This window comes from Alosa alosa, chromosome 7 (genome assembly GCF_017589495.1).
Source record: "Alosa alosa isolate M-15738 ecotype Scorff River chromosome 7, AALO_Geno_1.1, whole genome shotgun sequence".
Taxonomy (NCBI): domain Eukaryota; kingdom Metazoa; phylum Chordata; class Actinopteri; order Clupeiformes; family Clupeidae; genus Alosa; species Alosa alosa.
The window spans coordinates 2,394,345-2,419,110 of record NC_063195.1 but is presented as its reverse complement, the minus strand read 5'-3'; the positions used below and the strand labels follow the sequence as shown (position 1 = coordinate 2,419,110).

At 44.2% G+C, this 24,766-nt stretch overlaps 1 protein-coding gene across 1 annotated transcript in view; it reads right to left on the bottom strand.

The window, feature by feature from the left end:
* Window positions 1–24,766, bottom strand: part of mad1l1 (mitotic arrest deficient 1 like 1) — a 51,837-nt gene that overhangs the window by 17,417 nt on the left and 9,654 nt on the right. Inside the window, exons 8-16 of the mRNA XM_048247806.1 lie at window positions 21,899–22,013; window positions 18,033–18,094; window positions 17,470–17,556; window positions 13,711–13,855; window positions 11,230–11,370; window positions 10,852–10,908; window positions 9,073–9,164; window positions 7,785–7,875; window positions 372–564 (exon numbers count right to left, since the gene is read on the bottom strand). Coding sequence (XP_048103763.1) covers window positions 372–564; window positions 7,785–7,875; window positions 9,073–9,164; window positions 10,852–10,908; window positions 11,230–11,370; window positions 13,711–13,855; window positions 17,470–17,556; window positions 18,033–18,094; window positions 21,899–22,013 — 983 coding nt within the window. The remainder of the gene's footprint in view (window positions 1–371; window positions 565–7,784; window positions 7,876–9,072; window positions 9,165–10,851; window positions 10,909–11,229; window positions 11,371–13,710; window positions 13,856–17,469; window positions 17,557–18,032; window positions 18,095–21,898; window positions 22,014–24,766) is intronic.

The window sequence follows — 24,766 nt, the reverse complement described above, 5'->3', positions numbered from 1 at the left end:
AATGACCCTTACACACACACAATGACCCTTACACACACACACACACAATGACCCTTACACACACACACACACACACACACACACACAATGACCCTTACACACACACACAATGACCCTTACACACACACACAAACACACACAATGACCCTTACACACACACACACACACACACACAAACACACAATGACCCTTACACACAGACACACACACACACACACACAATGACCCTTTACACACACACACACACACAAACACCCTTACACACACACACAAACACACAATGACCCTTACACACACACACAAACACACAATGACCCTTACACACACACACACACACACACACAATGACCCTTACACACACAAAAGCCTACCAAGTACTTCCTGCGTAGGCGGGATGTTGAGTGGGGTGTCGGTGGTTGCCATGGCGCCCGAGCGCAGCAGCTCGCGGAGTTGGTTAAGCTCCTCCCTCAGCTGCTCCGCCTCCTCCTGCCGCTGTTGCTTGGCAACGCTGGTGGGGTTGAACCGCAGGTGGACCACCTTGGTCTTCACTGGGTCGTAATCGCCCTAGAGACGGACACACACACACACACACACACCAGAGCACAGCTGATGAGGACGCAGGCTCAGGAGGACACACACGGAGAGACACACACAGGCTCAGGAGGGCACAGCCAGTCGGCTTGCAGCTGCAGTCAGCAGAGCCAATCAGCACACAGCTGATGTGGACTCGACCAATTGAAATGGAGATTTAAGTGAGACAAAGAGAGGGAGAAAGTATGGTTAGTGTGTGTGTGTGTGTGTGTGTGTGTGTGTGTGTGTGTGTGTCCATAGGCGCCGGAAGCACAGTGGCCAGGGGGCCCCCTCACTTTTGGCTCAAAATATCTTTTAATAAACAAAATCATCCACGAAAAAAAAAAATCTGCGCAAAAAACGGAGAGAGGTGTGAACCATTATAGCGGTAGTAGCCCGCATCTAATATAGCCTAAAGCTATTTGTGCAGCGTCACTGTTGAAATACCTTAAACTTTCTGTCCATGCATGGGTCAAAACCGATGAGCAAAACACCAGCAGAGCGCCAAGGCAACACCCCCAGGGAGCACCAGCAGAGCGCCCAGACAACACCCCCAGGGAGCACCAGCAGAGCGCCCAGGCAACACCCCCAGGGAGCAGCAGCAGAGCGCCCAGGCAACACCCCCAGGGAGCAGCAGCAGAGCGCCCAGGCAACACCCCCAGGGAGCACCAGCAGAGTGCCCAGGCAACACCCCCAGGGAGCAGACAGCAGAGCGCCAAGGCAACACCCCCAGGGAGCACCAGCAGAGCGCCCAGGCAACACCCCCAGGGAGCACCAGCAGAGCGGCCAGGCAACACCCCCAGGGAGCAGACAGCAGAGCGCCCAGGCAACACCCCTAGGGAGCACCAGCAGAGCGGCAAGGCAACACCCCCAGGGAGCAGACCGCAGAGCGCCCAGGCAACACCCCCAGGGAGCACCAGCAGAGCGGCAAGGCAACACCCCCAGGGAGCAGACAGCAGAGCGCCCAGGCAACACCCCCCAGGGAGCACCAGCAGGCGGGCAAGGCAACACCCCAGGAACAGAGACAGCAGAGCCCCAGGCAACACCCCCAGGGAGCAGCAGCAGAGCCCAGGCAACACCCCCAGGGAGCACCAGCAGAGCCCAGGCAACACCCCCAGGGAGCACCAGCAGAGCGCCCAGGCAACACCCCCAGGGAGCACCAGCAGAGCGGCAAGGCAACACCCCAGGAGCAGACAGCAGAGCCCAGGCAACACCCCAGGGAGCACCAGCAGACAGGGGCAACACCCCCAGGGAGCAGACAGCAGAGCCCAGGCAACACCCCCAGGGAGCACCAGCAGAGCCCCAGGCAACACCCCCCAGGAGCCAGCAGCAGAGGCAAGGCAACCCCCAGGGGAGCAGACAGCAGAGCCCAGGCAACACCCCCAGGGGCAGCAGCAGAGCGCCAAGGCAACACCCCCAGGGAGCACCAGCAGAGCGCCCAGGCAACACCCCCAGGGAGCACCAGCAGAGCGCCCAGGCAACACCCCCAGGGAGCACCAGCAGAGCGGCAAGGCAACACCCCCAGGGAGCAGACAGCAGAGCGCCCAGGCAACACCCCCAGGGAGCAGCAGCAGAGCGCCAAGGCAACACCCCCCAGGAGCACCAGCAGAGCCCAGGCAACCCCCCAGGGAGCACCAGCAGAGCCCCAGGCAACACCCCCCAGGGAGCACCAGCAGCAGCCCAAGGCAACACCCCCCAGGGAGCACCAGCAGAGCCACCAGGCAACACCCCCCAGGAGCAGACAGCAGAGCGCCCAGGCAACACCCCCAGGGAGCACCAGCAGAGCGCCCAGGCAACACCCCCAGGGAGCACCAGCAGAGCGGCCAGGCAACACCCCCAGGGAGCAGACAGCAGAGCGCCCAGGCAACACCCCCAGGGAGCAGACAGCAGAGCCCAGGCAACACCCCAGGGGCACCAGCAGCAGCCCAGGCAACACCCCAGGGAGCACCAGCAGAGCGCCAAGGCAACACCCCCAGGGAGCAGACAGCGCTCCACTCTGAGACGTTTATTCTCAATCAATGCAACATGTGTGGAGGGATGCATTTGAAATGTAGCCAAATCCAGTAACATTTATTCTGGTCTGGTATGATTGATTGTATTGTAAAGTTCCTGAGTTAAGCGTAATGTCCTCCTGTGCAACGGAGACTCCAACTCTACAGCTCCAGCTGTCACCTCGGGATGGCTTCAAATTTTCAATATATCTGCGGCCTAGGTCTACTGTTTGTTTATTTTACAGGGGCAGTGGTTGCCATTAGCCTATATTAATTGTGAGCAATTATTGAAGTTATATATCTGTTAGATAACCACATTTAGCCTAGCGACATGAGACTCAATTAATATCATGCGCAACGTGATATACCCGAAACATGTAGCCTAAGCTACCAAGCTTTCGCAAGGTTTATGACATCACTTAAAATTACCAGCAATGTTCAAATAGACCAGGTTAACCTATTTATTTTTATTTTCTGTGTCCCCTTTTCCCAAACCACATTTGCTGATGCGAACTTATGACAAAAAGGAGGCTGCATTTCGTGTGGACATCTTAATGCAGTTTAAGGCTGAATCATGTTTCTTAGGCCTACTTGTGAGTCTACGTGGGTCAGCGGCAGTCATTCTCGCATTCTCCTTTACAGCAATAAGACACAATTCCTCCAACTCTAGCCTCGCCCTAGCCTAGAAATCTAGACGCGCCCTAGCGGCTGCCAGGGCTAGCCTCGCCCTAGCCTGGAAATCTAGACGCGCCCTAGCGGCTGCCAGGGCTAGCCTCGCCCTAGCCTGGAAATCTAGACGCGCCCTAGCGGCTGCCAGGGCTAGCCTCGCCCTTTACTCATCGTCTTCATCTTTTTTTCCCTTTTCAAAAAGTTCATACTCAAGTCATTCGCGTTCGGTCTCCCTGTACTTTGGAGACTTCTCTGCAACTCCAGCTGAGGGCAGTGGTTGTCGATTAGCGTATAGTAAATGTGAACGATTATCAATGATATGATAATACTGCTATGATGATACTGCTTTTTATTGCACAACTGAGAATTGGGCTGTGTCGGTTACAAGGTGCTGTCATCTATCCTAAACATCTACTAAGCCGTCTCTGGGTTTGTTGGGTGGGTATTGCAATGTTCAAATAAAAAACATGTTAACCTATTTCATTTAATTCACTTCTGTGGGCCTTGTGTGATATCACTCAAGTCTTGCTTTAGTTAATTAGTAAGTTACTACCAGAAGCTCACAAATGCATCATGTAAGGTACTTTCTAAATATTCAACATAATCGAAGCAGCTGCAATTGTAACAGGACATTTTGAAAGAGACCTGCTCGCCTACTTTGATAAGCAACGTCATGAACCACACTCCAAATACGGTAGCCTATGTTTTGTTTAATTTCAAATAGCATAGACTTTGTCTGTCCACTTTTGAAATTACATGCGGGCTGAACCCTGGCAAATCGCGTATGTGGTCTATATCTGAAATTATTAGCGTCTATAGCCATTGGGCCTGCAGGTGGCTACTCAGTGTTTATTGCATTACTTATTTACTCTCTCTGAGGATTAACAACTTACATTAGGCTACTTTTGCGTTACTGCGTTGAAATGTTTCTATGGACATTATATACATCATCCCCTTGTATTTATAAATGTTTCTATGGACATTATATACATCATCCCTTTTATTTATAAATGTTTCTATGGACATTATATACATCATCCCCTTTTATTTATAAATGTTTCTATGGACATTATATACATCATCCCCTTTTATTTATAAATGTTTCTATGGACATTATATACATCATCCCCTTTTATTTATAAATGTTTCTATGGACATTATATACATCATCCCCTTTTTATTTATAAATGTTTCTATGGACATTATATACATCATCCCCTTTTATTTATTATTTAATTAATCACTATTAATTAGGTAGCATCAAGTCCAAACCAAGTTAAGCTTAGGACACACACGCATTACAATATCATCAATAATAAAGGCGCACGCATCTTACAGATAGCCAACCTCCTTCAAAGTTAATGAACCACGGCACTTCCTACTTCTTTTTAAAAATTGTGCAAGTTCAATTGCTTTATGGAAGTGTTGTTGCCCAGCTACCGCTCACACTCCTTCATAAAGTTGAAATGGTGACAACGACACAACTTACCAAAACATTGAACTGCTTTGAGTGAAGTGCAATTTGGAAGTTGCGTTCCTTCTGTAATAGCCTACTGGATTGTCTCTTTCTTCCCACTGAAAACAGTGGCAGTCCTAGCTTGTAACACCTGATATTTTTTGAATCAATTTGTGGTGTGATTGACATCAGATGATCAGACTAGTCATTAGCTAGTTAGTTGTGCACTGTTTTCCGCTCAGTAGTAAGGTAATAGCCTTCTCCGATGAGTTTTGTTTTTTTGCCAATATTCTTGTCGCCCTCCCTGAATTCTGAATATCTTTGCTCGCACACTGTAGGATCTGTAATGTGATTAGCCCAGAGAAAGAATCTCTCATGTGTAAGTTCACTCCAAGTTGGCCTACCGCATAAACTGCATAGGCTATTTATATTGATCTGTAAAATGACCGCATGTGTTTGTTCAACTTCATGAAGCAGAATTATGCAGGCTATTACGAACGCACACATTTTGTTTGCGCAAGAAACAAACACAGCGCAGGCGATTTTTTTTGGGGTCGTTATCTGGCCCCTGCACTTTGAAACTCGTTCCGGCGGCTGGTGTGTGCAAGCTTTGGAATATCTTATAAAAGTGTATACTATGTATGTGTGTTTGTGTGAGAGAGATAGAGAGAAAGAGAGAGAGAGAAAAGACAGATAGAGAGTGTGTGTGTGTGTGTGTGTGAGAGAGATAAAGTACTGCTGTAAAGTTCACCCTCTCCCCAAACTCATTAAGTCTGACAAATAACCCTCTAAACCTGCAGCTAGCTCTCTCACACACACACACACTGTCTCTGTATAATCCACCAGACTTGCAGTTAGCCACCATCATACACACACAAATGCCGGAACACAGCAACTTCTCTCACTAACACAAATGCATCAAACATCCACACACACACACACACACACACACACACATCAATGTTTCCTTTACATTTTTTTAGCAGTGGGAGCCACAATATTCCACCAATTCATTCTCTGCATGCAGAGTTCTGTAAAAGTATCCTCAAGGTACAGAGGAACACACCTACAGACCTAGTCCAGCACCCTTTAATGAATAAAATAGAAAAAAGAGCCATGTTCAAACATCTACTAGTGAGTCGGGGCCGAACCCACGCAACCCTCGACTTGTAACCGAGGGTTGCGGTTCTGAACTCCTTAATTATAGGGTAACGGGCTGAAGTGCCCTTGAGCAAGCCACCTAACCCCTCACTGCTCCCCAAGCGCCGCTCAAGCGACCTCAACTCTCATTGTTATAAAGCCTAAGACAAAGACAGAGAGAGAGAGAGAGAGAGAGAGAGGGGGAGAGAGAGAGAGAGAGAGGGAAAACGAAAAAGGGGAAGAGAGAGAGAGAGGAGAAAGAGAGGGGGGTAAAACGAAAAAAGAAAAGATAGAGAGAGAGAGGGAGGAAAAGAGTGAGAGGAATAAAGAAAGAGATAGTGAGAGAGAGAGAGAGGCAGGAAAAGAGTGAGAGTGAAAGAGATAGAGAGAGAAAGAGGGAGAGAGTGTGAGAGTGAAAGAGATAGAGAGGCAGGAAAAGAGAGTGTGAGAGAGAGAGAGAGGCAGGAAAAGAGAGTGTGTGAGAGTGAAAGAGAGAGAGAGAGAAAGAGGGAGAGAGTGTGAGAGTTTAATTACAGACTGCTGCCGTGGTAACTGATTTGATTGGTAGCTGATCACAGGGTGTCTCCATGGTAACCTCACTGAAGCCTGCCATAACCTGAAGGTTCCCCTGCAAAATAAGTGTGTGTGTGTATATGTGTGTGTGTGTCTAGCCTGAAGCAATCTTCACTACACTGCTAGAATAGTGTGTGTGTGTGTGTCCAACTCCGAACATAACACATTAATGTCTGTTGGGGTAGAATTTACACATTTACCTCGAGGCAGACCTACTCAGGTGTCAAAATCCTGTGTGTGTGTGTATTATTATTGGTGTGTGTGTGAGGATTGAGTGTAAGTGTGAATATGTGTGTGTGTTTGAGATAGAGAGTGTAAGTGTGCATATGTGTGTGTGTGTGTGTGTGTGTGTGTGTGTGAGCTAGAGAGTGTAAGTGTGCATGCATGTGTGTGTGTGTGTGTGTGTGTGAGCTAGAGAGTGTAAGTGTGCATGCATGCATGTGTGTGTGTGTGTGTGAGCTAGAGCGTGTAAGTGTGCATATATGTGTGTGTGTGTGTGTGTGTGTGTGTGTGTGTGTGTGTGTTAGAGAGTGTAAGTGTGCATGCATGTGTGTGTGTGTGTGTGAGAGAGTGTAAGTGTGCATGTGTGTGTGTGTGAGCTAGAGCGTGTAAGTGTGCATGCATGTGTGTGAGCTAGAGCGTGTAAGTGTGCATGCATGTGTGTGTGTGTGAGTGAGAAAGAAGGAAAGAGAGAGAGTGAGTGTATATTTATGTGTGTGTTCTTATCAAACTCTATCAATCCCTTAATGTGTGTGTGTGTGTGTGTGTGTGTCTTATCGAACTCTATCAATCCCTAGAGTTTACTTTGCAATTTCACAGTGTTTACCACTGCTCTGTTGCCATGGCTACCTGCAGACATGTTATTTGACAAGCAGGTCAGGTCTCTGATGAAGGTGTGTGTGTGTGTGTGTCTGTGTGTGTGTGTGTGTGTGTGTGTGTGATTATGTGTGAGCGAGTGTTTATTGATAAACAGGTCAGATATCTGTGTGTGTCTGAGTGTAAATTATCTTATGTGAGATTGCATGAATGCATGTGTGTGTGTGCGTGTGTGTGTGAGTGAATGTGTGTTTGTTTGTCAGAACTTAAAGTCACAGGTCAGGTCTCTCATGCAGGTGTGTGTGTGTGTGTGTGTGTGTGTGTGTGTTTTTTGAGTGAATGTGTGCATGTGCGTCCCCGTGGTGTGGGTGTGTGCTTCAGTGTGTGTGTTTGGGTGGGTGTATGTGTGTGTGAGTGTATGCGTGCATGTGTTTGTGTGTGTGCGTGCGTGTGTGTGTGTGCTTCAGTGTGTGTGTGTGTGTGTGTGTGCGTCTGTGTGTGTGTGTATGCGTGTATGTGTGTGTGCATATGTGTGTGTGTGTGTGCATATGTGTGTGTGTGTGTGCTACCTGTAGGTTGTGTCTCTCCAGTCTCATCTCCAGGACGTTGTTCTGATCTTCTAGACGCTGACGCTCAGACTCCAGTTCCTCTACTTTCAGCCTGGACACACACACACACAATAATACCCATAATAATAATAACACTGGACGCAATTCTGAGACCCTTAACAATACCCACCTGCCTTCACACACGCAGAGAGAGCTTCAGGCGATGAAGAACAGTTCAGCAGCTGGATGAATGTAGCCAGTAGTTGAAAACTTGACTACTTGGTGGACTGCTTCAGAAATGTCCCACAAGCCATTGGGATTGATGTCCCAATACCCTACGGCTACCCTGGAAATCCAGAGTTCTCGCAAGAGCTAAATGGCAAAGAGCAATGACGCATGTTACTTTTACCCCTTGCATTCCGGGAAACCAGCTAAACTAACGAAGACAGCACTGCAACGTTGGAGGACAGCACACATTGGTCGTAGTGTTATCTGATTGTGTTGAAGTCCGAAATCATTCAGAGTAAACATGGTCTAGTGTTGATACATTCAGACACATATTTTTCAAACATTATAGCATATTACAGTACAGCCTATAAGGCCTAAAGAAAACTAATTTATAATAGAGCAAAGTACCCTAGGCCTACACAAGACTAAGGTAGACGGGCTTTGTGGTTAAAACTATGAAAACCAGTAACGTTGGGCTAGTCTGTCACAGCAAACTTCAAGCACAGAAGCTTACACGCGCAGAAATTAAAATTCAATATAAATATCACAAGATTGCTATGATTAGGCTGATATGATCGGAAAATCCTAACAGGTCAAACTGGACGCAAACCCAATGCAAAGCCAAAACGAGAAAAAAAAAAAAACTTTATAAATTATGTCTTTTTAAATCAATTTGTTGTAAATCAATTTGTTGACTTTGTTTCATAGCTTCTGCTGAGAAACTAGTTCGCCACACACACACACACACTGAACTTGAATCAAACGTTCTTCAGAACGCAGCCCTTCTACTTTCACTTTCAATGAGGCTACTTGCAGCGTGATATTCTGAAAGATTATCCCCTTAACCCCTTTAAAAACAACTCAGCGGTTCTATACGAATTGCGTGGGTCTCATTTTTAGGTCGAAAATCGGAAGAATCCCACCCCTTGAGAATTCTACCTCACCGGACCACAACAATGAAACACACACACACACACACAGGAAGCAGAGAAATTAGCGTTGGTGGAGCTGGTTCCTTAGCAACAGTTACTAACCTGAGGACCTGCACCTCCTCATTGGTTGCTTAGCAACAGTTACTAACCTGAGGACCTGCACCTCCTCATTGGTTGCCGGGGTGTTCCCCTCAGATGCCGAGGCCTGCTGCTGCTTCAGAGCCTCCAGTTCCAGCGCGGCCTGCACACGCGCACACACACAGACACACACACACAGACACACACACACAGACACACACACAGACACACACACACACACACACAGACAGACACACAGACACACACACACACACACACACACAGATACACAGACAGACACACAGACACACACAGATACACAGACAGACACAGACACACACACACAGATACACACACAGATACACAGACACACACACAGATGCCAGCGGGTTAGACATTTATGGCTGTGTGTGGAGCTGCAAGCGGCAATGGTGGGCCCGAGCACTTGCGGTCACATACACACACACCACACACCACACACACACACCACCACACACACACACACACACACACACACAAGCACCTGCAGTCCGCTACCCGTGACATTTCAATACAACAATGCATTCACATGTGGTACGTGTGTCAAACGCACATATCTGATGTGTGTGCTATTTGCTTTTCAAGTTTTATGCGTCAAAATCACTTACTCACTTCCTGTTGTATGTGACAATTTACAACGATAATATTCACTAGGTGGCGCTACACCACAAATATATGTGGGTACAATGAGGCAATTCCAAGTAATCAATTTATGACATCGGTTTGTAATATGCAGTGCAACAATTGACAAGTTATCCTAAAATGTCCCTCCCCTTACATTCGTCTACCAACTCTTGTGTGTGTGTGTGAAACTAGACATAGGACATAGAGGGTGCTATGGAGTCCCTGGGCCAAACTTGGGTTTGACCACAAGCCTCATGACATAGGGGGCAATGTGATATGTGACACACTGACACACACACACACACCTGGTGGTAGAGGTAAGACCAGTGAAATAGTCATTCTATATGCTGCCAGATGGTGGCGCTATGCCAGACATGCATTTTGAACATGTCATTTCCATAATAATCAATAAACTGAAGTTTCAGCCAAAGCAGCCAATGCTTTGTGACTGACACATTTTGTGTTTATTCAGCGAAATCAATTCGACACATTTCAACAAATCAGTAATCCCTTTAATATAGATCATCAACAACATCTTGACATCATATCCTCTAGTTTTGATATAGTCCTGATAAACTACCTAGGAGACGTGTGTCTAAAATTGATCATGTGCCACGGTTGTAATAGCTATTCTATCTGTGGTCAGATGATGGCATTATGCCAAATATGCATTGTGGCATGTGAATATCATCATTACCATAACAATTAATACCCTGTCAGGTCTGAGTCCTGTCAGGCCATGCATGGCAAAATGTATCGCACATTTCCTGTTTATGTGGCAAGGTATGCAAATTCATCATATCGCCATTTCCGCGATGTTGTTTGTCTTGGGGAGTTACACGCACCTACCAAATTTGGTGTGCATAGCTGAAAGTATATGTCAACCACGAGTTACATAAGGGGGCGCTATGGAGTCCATAAGCCTTTAATGTGTGTAGCTTAAACGGAGTTACATAAGGGGGCGCTATGGAGTCCATAAGCCTTTAATGTGTGTAGCTTAAACTGAGTTACATAAGGGGGCGCTATGGAGTCCATAGTCCCGCTAGGGGTGCGTCTAGATTTCTAGGCTAGCCCTTCGGTGCTTGGGCCCTAAATACTGACAAAAATGTGAGTGCACTTACTTTTGTGAGATACTGTACATCACTCAGCCCTAGTGAGAGAGAGTGTGTGCGTGCGTGCATGCGTACCGTTTGTGCTTGTAGTTTAAAGGTTGCAGCTTCATCTAGAGCTTTAGAGATTTGAGCCTGTGAGAGAGAAAGAGAGAGAGAGAGAGAGAGAGAGAGAGAGAGAGAGAGAGAGAGAGAGAGAGAGAGAGAGAGAGAGAGAGAGAGAGAGAGAAAGAGAGAAAGTACAGAAAAGACAAACCGGCTATTCTAAGTCAAACTTAGATGTAAATGTCTCCATTCTAATTGTTTTGTTTGAGACTGTACAAGTGCATTGTGGGAAGTGTAGTTCCTACCTCCGTGTCTGTGTTGTGAGACTGTACAGGTGCATTGTTATAGATCCTACCCCCATGTATGTGTTGTGAGACTGTACAGGTGCATCGTGGGAAGGGTAGTTCCTACCTCCATGTCTGTGTTGTAGGTCTGGACTCTTTGTAGAAGCTCCTCGGCCTCCTTCAGCCTGCGCGTCAGCTGGGGTGAGTACTCCGAACTGGCCAACTCACTGTCATAGGATTCCAATATAGCCCTCATACCATCTCTCTCCTACACACACACACACACACACGTCAGCTGGGGTGAGTACTCCGAATTATAGCCAACTCACTGTCATAGGATTCCAATATAGCCCTCATACCATCTCTCTCCTACACACACACACACACACACACGTCAGCTGGGGTGAGTACTCTGAACTGGCCAACTCACTGTCATAGGATTCCAATATAGCCCTTATACCAGGGCTCTCAAACACCCGGCCCACGGGCCAAATCCGGCCCTTGAGACTTTTTAATTGCGACAAACAACGATACTGATTAAAATAGACGATAGTTCCAAGTACGGTGACAAATCTCATTTGTACTCTGCTCCACTATGTGCTAGACATCCAGAGCTTCATTCAAACCCAAAATCACTGTGCAAAGTTTTCAGGAAATACAACACAAAGAAACACAAAGACGTGCATTTGTAATGACGCGGAAGCGATGCAGGTGTTGCCATAGCGATGCAGGCCATAGTGTTGCCATAGTGATGCAGGCCATAGTGATGCAGGCCATAGTGTTGCAGAAATTGAAGCAGAAATTAAGCAGAAATAGGCCTACACCAAATGTTGAAAAACGTTTACGTGTGATGAAGTCTTAGGTATGCTATGTTATTCACCTATTTTAAATCTGAAGGAGAATATCCTTTTGGAGATTATGATCGATCGTCTATTGAATGGAGGTGCGTCTGCGTGTATACAACGGTGTCCACTAAGCATACCATGCTTATTTCGACCCTCTGCCCAACATAGCTTGGAGGTTGCAGTGGTACTCGTGATAATGGTGTCCGTAATGGATGTGGTACAGACAGCAGGGCTAGTAGAAATAGGGCTCCTAAACTACAAAGTCACCCATAATATGATGCGAACTTCTGGGTACTCAGATTACCCTTGATAGGAACTGATTTGACCAGAATACTTTATTGTAGGCCTTGTGGTTTTAGAAACCATATACATCTTAGGTGTTGGTATACATAAGTAGGTGTTTTCCTGTTAATTTGTTATGTGGGTAATATGAAAAAAGGAAAAGTAAACCTGCTCAAATATGTTCATCCAGTATTTACTGAAAGGTGCATAATTTGAGGTGCTTGCCATCCAGTGGCAAATTAGATGGGTAAATGTACCCCCTTTATAAACTTTTGTTTTACTCAAAGATTTTTACATTTACAGTAGGACTTTATCTCTGACCACTTTCAAAACATGGCCTTTTGAAATTTTGATATAAAAATCCAATGGTGTTGCTTTCTTAACCCTGACGCCTATAGTTTGCCAGGTTTAAAAAAATTATGAGAGGAAAATATTTTTATTTGGTGTGAAACACACACATACCTGTTTTTATGCTTTTCATTAGTTTTATAATTTGTATTAATATTTAGTTTACCATTATTTTATTTATAAGCTAAGGTTGCTAGAACAGGTGTCTAAAACTAGATAAAAACACTTGCACTTTCTGTTTGCAGTTTTGTGTGGTATTTGAAAAAAAGAACATTGCATTTTCAGAAATAGCCGGCCCTCCAATCAGATGACGTTGGCAGAATTGGCCCCCAGCTCATTTGAGTTTGAGACCCCTGCCTTATACCATCTCCCTCCTACACACACACACACACACACACACACACACACACACACACAGAAATGCAAACATCAACATAGAAAGAAGCCTAACAACAAAAGACATGCTTGTACGTGTGTGCATGTGTGTGTGTGAGTGTGTGTCAGGGACACAGTGCAAGACTGTTATTTTCCAATAATTACAGACGGACAAAACATTATCTCTTACTAAGATATCAAATCCCTATTGTGGCCCAAAAACTATGATGCCAACCAGGGCCATACTGTTCTACTATATGGAACCCAACCAGGGCCATACTGTTCTACTATATGGAACCCAACCAGGGCCATACTGTTCTACTATATGGAACCCAACCAGGGCAGTACTGTTCTACTGCATCTGTACTACAGTATACGGAACCCAACCAGGGCCGTACTGTTCTACTGCATCTGTACTACAGTACATGGAACCCAACCAGGGCAGTACTGTTCTACTGCATCTGTACTAACTACAGTATACAGAACCCAACCAGGGCCATATGGTACTAATACATCTGTACTACAGTATACGGAACTCAACCAGGACCGTACTGTACTGTACTACTGTGTCCGGACCAAGGCTCTTGTGTGTCTTTTTTTTTCTCCTCCAAAAGATCCTCATAAAATATTTATATATGTGTGTATATATATATATATATATATATATATATATATATATATATATATATATGTGTGTGTGTGTGTGTGTGTGTGTGTGTGTGTGTGTGTGTGTGTGTGTGTGTGTGTGTGTGTGGTACCTTGGTGAGCAGTAAGACTCTCTTCTGAAGGCGTCGGACCAAGGCGTCCTGTGTGTCTTTTTTCTTGTGATCCTCCAAAGATTTGGTCTTCAAGCTCAAAAGCTCTGAACGTAGATCTGCACAGGAGCGCTCCAGAGAACGATGGCTGAAAGAGAGATGGCTGAAAGAGAGATGGAGGGGGGAGATGGGGGAAGATGGAAGAGATTGAGAGATGGAGAGGGATGAAGGGAGAGAGTGAGACAGAGGGGGGGGATGGGGGAGATAGGGAGAGAGAGATGGAGGGGGTAAAAGATGGAGGGATGGGGGAGAGAGAATTTGGAATTTTCATAAATATAAGAACTTAACTTTCAAATTTTCATAAATATAAGAACTTAACTCAACTACTGCATATGCCGCAGAGTGATGTCATCAGAAGCTATATTGTATATACAGTTAAGAACGAAATTACACACATACCCCTTGCAAATATTGATGTAATGTTGATTTTCTCTTGACCAAAATGTTTGTTATGACTGAAAATGACACTGCCACATGCCACAATGTTGTAAGAATGTACATGTGTCATTGGAATGTAATGCTTCCTTTTTTATGCCAATCTCAGGCCATGTCACTGGGTAAAAAATAAATCCAGCGAAAGCTAAATTATTTGTCCACATTATCTTACAATCTTTTGGCATGTGGCAGTGTTATTTTCAGTCAGAGCAAACATATTGGTCAAGAGAAAATCAACATTACATCAAATATATACATTATATTATATTGTAATACATTATATACATAGTGACATATCATATCAGGAACTGTTCTATATATAACAATATATAACAATATATGGTAGATATTATAAGAACCATTTTGAGAGTTGTGAATGCAAATAAAGATGTTTCCATTGATTATTTAAAAAGGGTATGAATAATTTTGGACATTTCATTTTTCATAAACGTGACAGAGGCTGGTAGCATGAAGAGCGATCATGGCACGCGAGAAGCAGCCAACGCTAACTTTTGAGGGATGGAGGTATTCCCTTCCCTTCGTATTCCCTTGTATTACTTCAAACTCGTTGAAGCTAAGGGGGGGGATGTGAGTGTAAGGTGTACACTGTGCCCTGGTGAGAAACTTTTGTCCACTGGCATTAACTCAACTGCCAGCCTATTAATGCGATTTGCACTAGCTTTACACCAATTTCGGAGGAGCCTGTTTAATGAAAGAGTATAAGGTTATAAAATAAGCCCTTATGTATTTTGTGTTCACCTATGGCTATGTTATTATTTGATATTGTTTCATAGGGCTTTAGTGGTGGTGTTGAAGCCTATAATAGCCCAATGTTTTCTTGTCAAGCGCTCTGTTTGTGACATTTTTTATAATAAAGAGCAAAAAATGTAGAACTTGTGTAGGCCTACACATTTAGGAACAGATATTGGGTTCTGCCCAAATTCGAGCAACATAAAAGTAACGTAAAAGTAACGAGTAACATAAAAAGTTACTTTCCATAGAGGGTAACTAAGTAAAGTAACGGGTTACTTTTTTTTAAGAAGTAACGAGTAACGAGCACTACTTTTTAAAAGTAACTTGTTACTTTTAAAAACTGGTTTAAATAACACTGGTTATGATCCAGAGAGAGAGAGAGGAATGGAAAGAGAGAGGGATGGAGAGAGAAAGGGATGGAGAGAAGGTTGGAAAGAGAGTGATAGAGACAGGGGTGGAGAGAGAGGAAAAGAGAGAGGGGTGGAAAGAGAGAGGGAGAGAGAGGTTGGAAAGAGAGATAGAGAGAGGGGTGGAAAGAAAGGGGTAGAAAGAGACAGGGATAGAGAGGGGTGGAGAGAGAGATAGAGAGGGGTGGAAAGAGACAGGGATGGAGAGAGGGGGTGGAGAGAGAGATAGAGAGGGGTGGAAAGAGACAGGGATGGAGAGAGAGATAGAGAGGGGTGGAAGTGTGTGTGTGGAAGTGTGTGTGTGAGAGTGTGAGAAGGGGGTCATGTATTGATTGACAGTGTTAACCTGAATAAAGAGTACATTTGCAGAATAGAGGGAGGAGATTATCCTTGTGCAACCTTCAGAGAGAGAGAGAGAGAGAGAGAGAGAGAGAGAGAGAGAGAGAGAGAGAGAGAGAGAGAGAGAGAGAGAGAGAGAGAGAGTGTGTGTGTGTGTTTCTGACACAGATAGACTGTGACGGCTAAACTGCTACTGCTTGACCTTGCAGAAGCAAAATAAATTACTCTCAGCAAGACACAGACTATAGGTGTTGAGTGTGTGCATGTGTGTGTGTGTGTGTGTGTGTGTGCGCGTGTGCGCCGGTGAAATAGCACATCCAATGCCATTACTAGACCGGAGTCAATCGATGAGATGAACTGATCTGATGAAGGAGGTGTGTGTGTGTGTGCGCGTGTGTGTGGTGGTGAAGGTGATAGACACCAGGCAGAGTGTGTGTGCGTGTGTGTGTGTGTGTGTAGGGGACATTTGTATGAGTGTGTGTGTGTGTGTGGTGGTGGGTGTGTGTGGGACGGGACGGGACGGGGGCAATGTGTGTGTGTGTGTGTGTGTGTGTGTGTGTGTGCATACTTTTTAACATTAACATTACATTAGGCTGACGCATTTTTAACCAAAGCGAATAACATCATTTAACAGTTTAAGCTTTTTAGAACAATTCTCTCAACAATTCTAGGACAATTTAAAAAAAGGTCTTGTACAATAAGAATAAGTGCATCAGTGAGTTCTATTGTTCAACAATCGAGAGTCAGCTCTAGTCAGGTGGTAAGTACTAGGATCAGCAAGACTAGTTGTAAGTAGTGCTATGAGAGGAGATGTTCTCTGAAGAGCTGGGTCTTTTCTGAAGACGGAGAGTTAGAACTGGCAGTGCGTTCCACCAACGAGGAACAACAGATGAAAAAAGTTTGGATTGGCCTGAGCGTACCGGTGGCAGAGCTAGACGTGCGTGCGTGCGTGCGCGTATGCGTGTGTGTGCGCGCTTGAGTCAGCAGCTTCAGAGACAGTCCCACCGTTTAAAAAGTGCTTCACTTTGCAAAACAAACAAATTGTCAACTGTGTGTATAACCACAGAAATCGTGAATGGTGAATATATAGCATGCACAGCTAAAGCATTTTAACAGCCTAAAGCTAAAGAACGCTTGGTGAATATATAGCTGTGTTCTAAAGAATGTTTGATTCAAGTTCAACGTGTGTTGTTGCGAACTATGTTTCTCAGCAAATGCCACAATGAACGGTAACAAATAGGCTAGGCTATGTAGGCTAAAGTCATGGTCATCGTGGGAAGTTTATGATTTCGCTTTGGCAAGTGGCTGTGTAATAAGCGGGATAAACGCGGTCATTATTGGGAAAATAAGTCCCTTCAGGCCAATATGGAACAGGCTAGTTTCCTTTCACAATGGCACTTCTAACACAACATATGAGTTTGATGTTAATCACCATTGATAACAATCCAGGAGAGGGGGGAAACTATGTTCTCATTCCACAGTCAATGTTCAGTATTTGGCTATAATATTTGGCAATAATATTTGCCATTTTGAATACATGAAAATGAACCAAAATCTGTATCAATAACAGACCCCAGTATCGAATCGAAGTGTATCGCTGCAAATTTTGAAGTATCGAAAATAATCGAATCGTTGGCTTAGAGAATCGATATCGTATTGTGATGAAACTGGTGATATATACCCCTAGTGGATGTGTGTGTGTGTGTGGATGTGTGTGTGTGTGTGTGTGTGTGTGTGTGTGTGTGTGTGTGTGCGCGTGTGTGTGTACCTGCTGGATAGTTTGTAGTTCTCTTGCTTCAGGTTAATTTCTCGCTGCTGAATGTCTATCACTTCTCTGGATAGATCCTCAGGCTTCCTGCAGCCAGCCACACACACACATTAGCATGTTAGCATATCCCCACACACACACAAACACATTAGCATGTTAGCATATCCACACACACACACACAAACACACATTAGCATGTTAGCATATCCACACACACACACACAAGCATGTTAGCATATCCACACACACACATTAGCATGTTAGCGTATCCACACACACACATAAGCATGTTAACATATCCACACACACACACACACATTACATGATAGCATATCCACACACACACACTAGAATACCCACACTCTCACACACACACAGACACATTAGCATGATAGCATATCGACACACACATACTAGCATGTTAGCATACCCACACTCTCAGACACACACATTAGCATGTTAGCATATCCACACACAGACACACAAGCATGTTAGCATACCCACATTCACACATTAGCCTGTTAGCATATTAGCATACCCACACTCTCACACACTCCCCTCACCTAATATTGAGACCAGTGTTCTGCCCAAGATTCTCCCAGGCCTGAATCTTCGCCACAAGTTTCTGCCAATCACAGAGACAGAAAGGAAGGAAGAGACAGAGACAGAAAGGAAGGAAGAGAGAGAGAAAAAAGGAAGAAAAAGATAGAGAGAGTACATTTTCCAGATGAACAAAACAATATTTCAGTACCATCCCCTGACCATTGCCGACTAACCACTGCTGTTCTTTTCTACTGCAGCAATAATATTGCAGAAAGGCCTTTTACTTACACTCTATTTAATTACTTCAGGCCAAATCTGTTAAAAGGGTATATTTTTTATTGCTAATATGTCAAATCTATAAAATCAAGTTTGAAATATAGCCGCAAGCGGCAATGGCGGGCCCGAGCACCTGCGGCCGCAACCCGTGACATGTCGGAATCCAACAAAGCACCGACGTGGTGCGTTTGTGAAATGTACATATTTGATGCTTGTGCTATTTGCTTTTGTATTTTACTTTCTGCCACATTTACTCGCTTGGCCAGGTGGGGGCGCAATGCAAGGCAGGCCCATTTGATGTCATCATAATCATAATATATTAACCTGAGAAATTTCAGACCATTCATTTTCAGCAAAGAACATGTCTGATACACTTTTTGGCCAGATGGTGGTGCTATGTTAGGCATTGAAATTACACATGTGAATATCATCACAATAATAATAATGATATCCAAAATGTTTGTAAACTTTCAGATCAATCACTTAAGGCATTGTCCATTTCTGGCACATTTCCTGCTTGGCCAGGTGGTGGCGCTATGCCAGGCAGGCCCATTGGGTGTCTGGATAGCATCATAATCATGATATCTATTAACCTGAAAAGTTTCAGACCATTTATTCAAAGCATAGAGCATTTCTGGCACATTTCCTGCATTTCATGCGTTTTCACCGATGGGAAGCACCTCTTTTGGCATCACAATTCATCACATTTTAGTCCGCACAAAATCCCAAATACCTCACTTCCTGTTGGGCGTGGCTAATGCATTGTAAATACGAGAGTTGTTCATCTTGGGGAGATACACACACCTACCAAATTTGGTGTGTCTAGCTAAAAGTATGTGCCAACCACTGGATCAATCACCTAAGAGGCGCTACTGAGTCCCTGGGCACGCCGGGGCCAAGCCTTTATGCCTGTGTAGCCATTGTGATACCAGATGTGTGTGCCAAATTCCAAGACTTTTCATCCATGCTAACCACCTCAAAAATAGCAAAAAAGGTGAACAAATAATAATAATAATAATAATAATAATAATCCTTTCAAAAACAATAGGGCCTTGCGCCCTTCGGTGCTCGGGCCCTAATGAGTAATGTAAAGTACTGAGTTCAGTAACGAATCAGAACATTTGAGATCTTGTCCATACTTCCATTTGCTGCCTCATCAGCATTTAAAGGAGAACTTGGCAACTATTTCAACGTAATAAGCCCGTTTAGAAATCACTGGTTAAATGACCTGTTCCGGTGAAAATGGTGACTTTCCCCGCTGCCCCTAGCGTCCCCAGGCAGAAAACCAACCTTGCAACTTTGGGACTACCGTCCCGGTAAGAAGTGTGAAACAAGAAACTCTTTTTTAATCGTGTTTCTTACATCCACATTGTACTGCCGAACTTATGCTAACCGTTTCGCTAGCTTGTAAACAAATCCATGTGCTTTATCGTTACCTTTTCCACAGTTTGAAATAGTGCATAACTTCTCCAGCAGAGAGGGAAATATAGCTAATCCTGCCAAGTTTCCCTTTAATGCAGGGGTTCCCGAGTTTTTTTGGCAGGTGAACCTATTTTGATGTCACAGAACGTTGGTGACCCCAATCATTCACATGAGAGAAAGAGTGCAACCCATCTCTGCTATAACATCCAGACGAGAGCGGTTCTTTAACTCATTAAATGCCAAGCTGTTTTCTGGAGCTTTGTCCTAGAGTGCCAGCAATCTAGACCATTGTTGATGATTTTTGTACAGCCACAGCATATTCTGTGTTATAGCTATGAACACATACAATAGCTTGATTAAAAGGTTAGACTTTAAGCTCTCGGTGGGTGCAAACCGTGTATTTCTACACGCCTCTGTTTCTGAGAAATCCCAAGCTAAACAGTGGCTAGGTTTAATCAAAATCGCTGTTTTTTTTTCTAGAAATGGAGATATAACGTCTTTCATGAAATATGTGTTGCCTGTTACTTACTTGTGTAAACTTTCCGGGAAGTGATCAGCGAGGACTGGCGAGACTGCCTGGTTTTGACCTGACGTGCATGATTGCACCCAAACTGATTCGACCCAAAGCGGCAACCGAGTTATGATAAAATGTCCAGATAAAATGTCCAAATTGTGCATTTTCATGAGTTTTTGATCGTCATATATTTCATTTCCATTCATCACAGAGTTCCCCAAATCACATATAAGGTGTGTTAGAGTGTCTAGTTTCGTCATTTAAAAAAAAAAGCTAAAAACTTAATATTACGTTTTTGGCACTCAACGCGCCATGAGAAGGAAAAACGTAATTACGTTTTTGGCACTCAATGAGTTAATTTCCCCCAAATGTCCTTGCGTGCCTGGTTGTTTTGCTACTTTGTTTAGAACATTGACCAGACATTATGCCGTCTAACCCTAGGGCTGTCTCTGTTTATTTTTACTTAGCTAGATTTTAATGAAGGATCCGTTACTTAACTAGGATATCATGAGGGTTTTAATATTTTTTTTATTTAATGTATACTTGAATGTAATGTACTGGTCAATTGTATGATACAAAGGAATCTGAGGCGACCCTACATGGTAGTTTTGAGTTTGACAGACAACTCAGTTTTCCTATGAGCAGCAATACCGCGCGTGCTCATGCAGGAGGTCTGTGCTCGATCGATAACAACAATCTGGAGAGGGCGCTCTTGTCTTCAGCAACGGATCGCATAAGGTTGACAAGAGGTTGCGATATGGGGAGGGAAAGGTCTGGTTGCGCTATGCGTACCTTCTGAGCGCAAACACAGTCAGCCATTGATAAACGTAGCCTACCTCTGCCATGTTTCCCATACATTGACTTATTTGTGGCGGTCCAACACAATATCAACTTGATCAATCACACAATGATTTTCTATGTTGTACTACTTAAATTGGATGAATTCCTTTCATTGTATAACTATGTACACCTATGCACAGTCTCTCCTTGCCTCGCTGTCTCTCAATGAACCTGCATGCACGTTTAAAGAAACATGAAATTGTCGGTATCATAACCATGCTGCACAGATTTTTTCACAACTGTTGCATTCAGGTCCCCTGGCAAAAAAACGTCGCTCTTAACAGCCGCCAGTCTTTGAGAGGACGTGAAATATTGGAATATATGGAATTTTGTTTCTTTCTATTACACCTGCCAGGAAATCCGTGTTATGTGGGTAAGCTGCTGCCTAGCAGGTAAAACACGTTTAAATGGATATATTTATTTTTATTAGCTAGAAATGATGCCACATGTCTACATTCAATGTGCCGCTTCGAAAGTTTGTTTAGATCCAGCGATTCTGCCGTCATGGAAACGCTACGTCACACTTCGGGACCCAATTCTGTGGGAAACACTGCTCTGTCGTGGTGGCAACCACCACAAATAGAACTCAATTCTGTGGGAAACACTGCCCTGTCGTGGTGGCAACCACCACAAATAGAACTCAATTCTGTGGGAAACACTGCTCTGTTGTGGTAGCAACCACCACAAATAGAACTCAAGTCAAGTTTGCATTGCATTCTACAATGGTGCAACTGCTCTGTCGTGGTGGCAGTTGCACCAGCTCAGAAAGATGTGTCCTAAAGAGCACGAAACATATACTTATGGCTTGTGTGCCCACGTGCGTGCGTGCGTTACCTCTTTTTGCAGCTCCATGTTAAGTAGTTCTTCTCTGGTCTGCTCCATGCGTTCCAGCTTCTTCCTCAGTCCTTCAACCTCCTCCTTCAGGAGACTGCTATTTTCACGGGTCTCTACACACACACACACACACACACACACATACACACACAAGAGTCAAGAAAGAGGAGACAGATTGCAATCAGGTTTGAAAACAACATGAAAGGGTTAAAGCACAACACAAAATAAACCACTGAATTCCTCAAACTGAATTTACACAAAAGCATTCACCAATAGATATCCAATTATAAATAGATATGATAGGTAATCAATTATAAAAGAACAAAATCAGTAGATATGTCTGGGCAGGGGTCCATCCAAGGGCAAGTCATCATTCGGCGCAGACATACACACACAAACACCTTTAGGGTTCCTTGGATCTGTCCAACACATGTATTTTATCCAACCATATTACCATGACACATGTATTCTGTCCAACCATGTTACCATGACGCATGTATTCTGTCCAACCACATTACCATGACAACACATGTAGTTTGTCCAACCATGTTACCATGACAACACAAGTACTCTGTCCAACCATGTTACCATGACACATGTATTCTGTCCAACCATGTTACCATGACAACACATGTATTCTTTCAAACTACACTCTATGTGTCATACTATATGTCAGTAAGTTACGAATCTATTTATAGACACACACACACACACACACACACACCTGAGCTTCCATGGACTGGAGCTTGACTATTACATATGTATGTAAGATAGAGTGTGTGTGTGTGTGTGTGTGTGTGTGTGTGTGTGCGCTGTAATTTCAAATGCATTGTACTGTTACCCCTCTGCTTCTTTTTATTACAAAGCACAGAGCTTCCATTAGACCACAAAGCAGTACATAATAAGACACCTGTTACACAGTTAGTGCAAAAGGCTCATGTGTGTGTAGGTGTGTGTGTGAGTGAGTGTGTGTGTGTGTGTGTGTGGTCATGTAATATGACACCTGTTATACAGTTAGTGCAAAAGGCTCATGTGTGTGTAGGTGTGTGTGTGAGTGTGTGTGTGTGTGTGTGTGGTCATGTAATATGACACCTGTTACACAGTTAGTGCAAAAGGCTCATGTGTGTGTAGGTGTGTGTGTGAGTGAGTGTGTGTGTGTGGTCATGTAATATGACACCTGTTATACAGTTAGTGCAAAAGGCTCATGTGTTAGTGTACAGTAGGTGTGTATGTGAGTGAGTGTATGCATGGTCATCAAGCTCCCTCTGCTGGACAATAGCTACAACTACAACAGCCTGCCCACCAAAAGTGAGCAGTGTGTAGCCCCTTTCCCACCGGAGGGAGTTCCTAGAACATAACGTTCCTATGACCCTTTTTTCCTGGTGTTGCTGTTCCTGTAACTCTTTCAGCTCCCACTTCAGATCTTTTCCCTCTTCTGCATAGCAACCCTTAGTGACCTAGGATTGGTCCAACTCATAAGCCTAGGCCTAGGATTGGTCCAACTCATAAGCCTAGGATTGGTCCAACTCATAAGCCTAGGCCTAGGATTGGTCCAACTCATAAGCCTAGGGATTGGTCCAACTCATAAGCCAAACCCATTGTCAAACCACGCAGTCTTTAAAATCCACACTGCCTGTGTAAGCAAAATATACAGAAATATACTAGTCAGAGACTTTATTAACGAGAATGGACGGCACGCAGAACGCACTCTGCCCCAGTTGGGACCCAAATGGATGGTGAACAGCCTTGTGTAGTGCCATAACCATAACACCATACATCACTTTCTGTTGCAATTCACCTGAACACACACAAATACAACTCACTAATGCTAGTTAAACTTCTCCGTCCCCTGAATACACACTAATACGTAAGGGATAAGGTATAGAACGCCGGTCATTATTGGGAAAATAAGTTCCGACAGGGCGAACCGGTCCTGAAGGGACTTATTTTCCTAATCATGACCGGCGTTCTATACATTATCCCGCTTATTACACGGCTACTTGCCAAAACAAAATAATAAACTCCCCACGATATGACTTTAGCCTACATAGCCTAGCCTATTTGTTACCGTTCATCGTGGCATTTGCTGAAACAAATAGTTCGCAACAACACGCTGAACTTGAACATTCTTTAGAACACAGCTGATCAACCGTCTGCTTTCACTTTTGAATGAAGTTCCAGTCCTTGCGTAGGGATATGAAACTCCGTTGCCATTGACAGCGGTCATTCTTGTTTATATGGATAATGTATAGAACGCCCGGTCATTATGGGGGAAAATAAGTCCCACAGGGCTTAACCGGACTTGTTTAAGCCCTGAAGGGACTTATTTTCCCATAATGACCAGCGTTCTATACGATTATCCCGCTTTATTATAACTACTTGCCAAAAACGAAAAAATAAACTCCATGATATGTCTCTTTACACTTTATTTGTTACCGTTTAAAAGGTGGCTTTTGGCTGAGAAACAAATAGTTCACAACACACGCTGAACTTGAATCAAACATTCTTTAGAACACAACTGATCAACCGTCTGCTTTCACTTTTGAATGAAATTCCAAGCGAAAACTCCGTTGCCATTGACAGCGGTCATTCTTGTTTTCAGAGGTCCTTTCCCAAGAAATAATGACCGCTAGAACCTTCGGAAATCCCATTCAAGTCAATGGAGCATTCTACTTGCATTGTGAAGAGCCGTATAATAAAACTCACTAATGCTAGAGCTAGTTAAACTTCTCCGTCCCCTGAACACACACAAATACAACTCACTAATGCTAGAGCTAGTTAAACTTCTCCGTCCCCTGAATACACACGAATACAACTGACTAATGCTAGTTAAACTTCTCCGTCCCCTGAATACACACGAATACAACT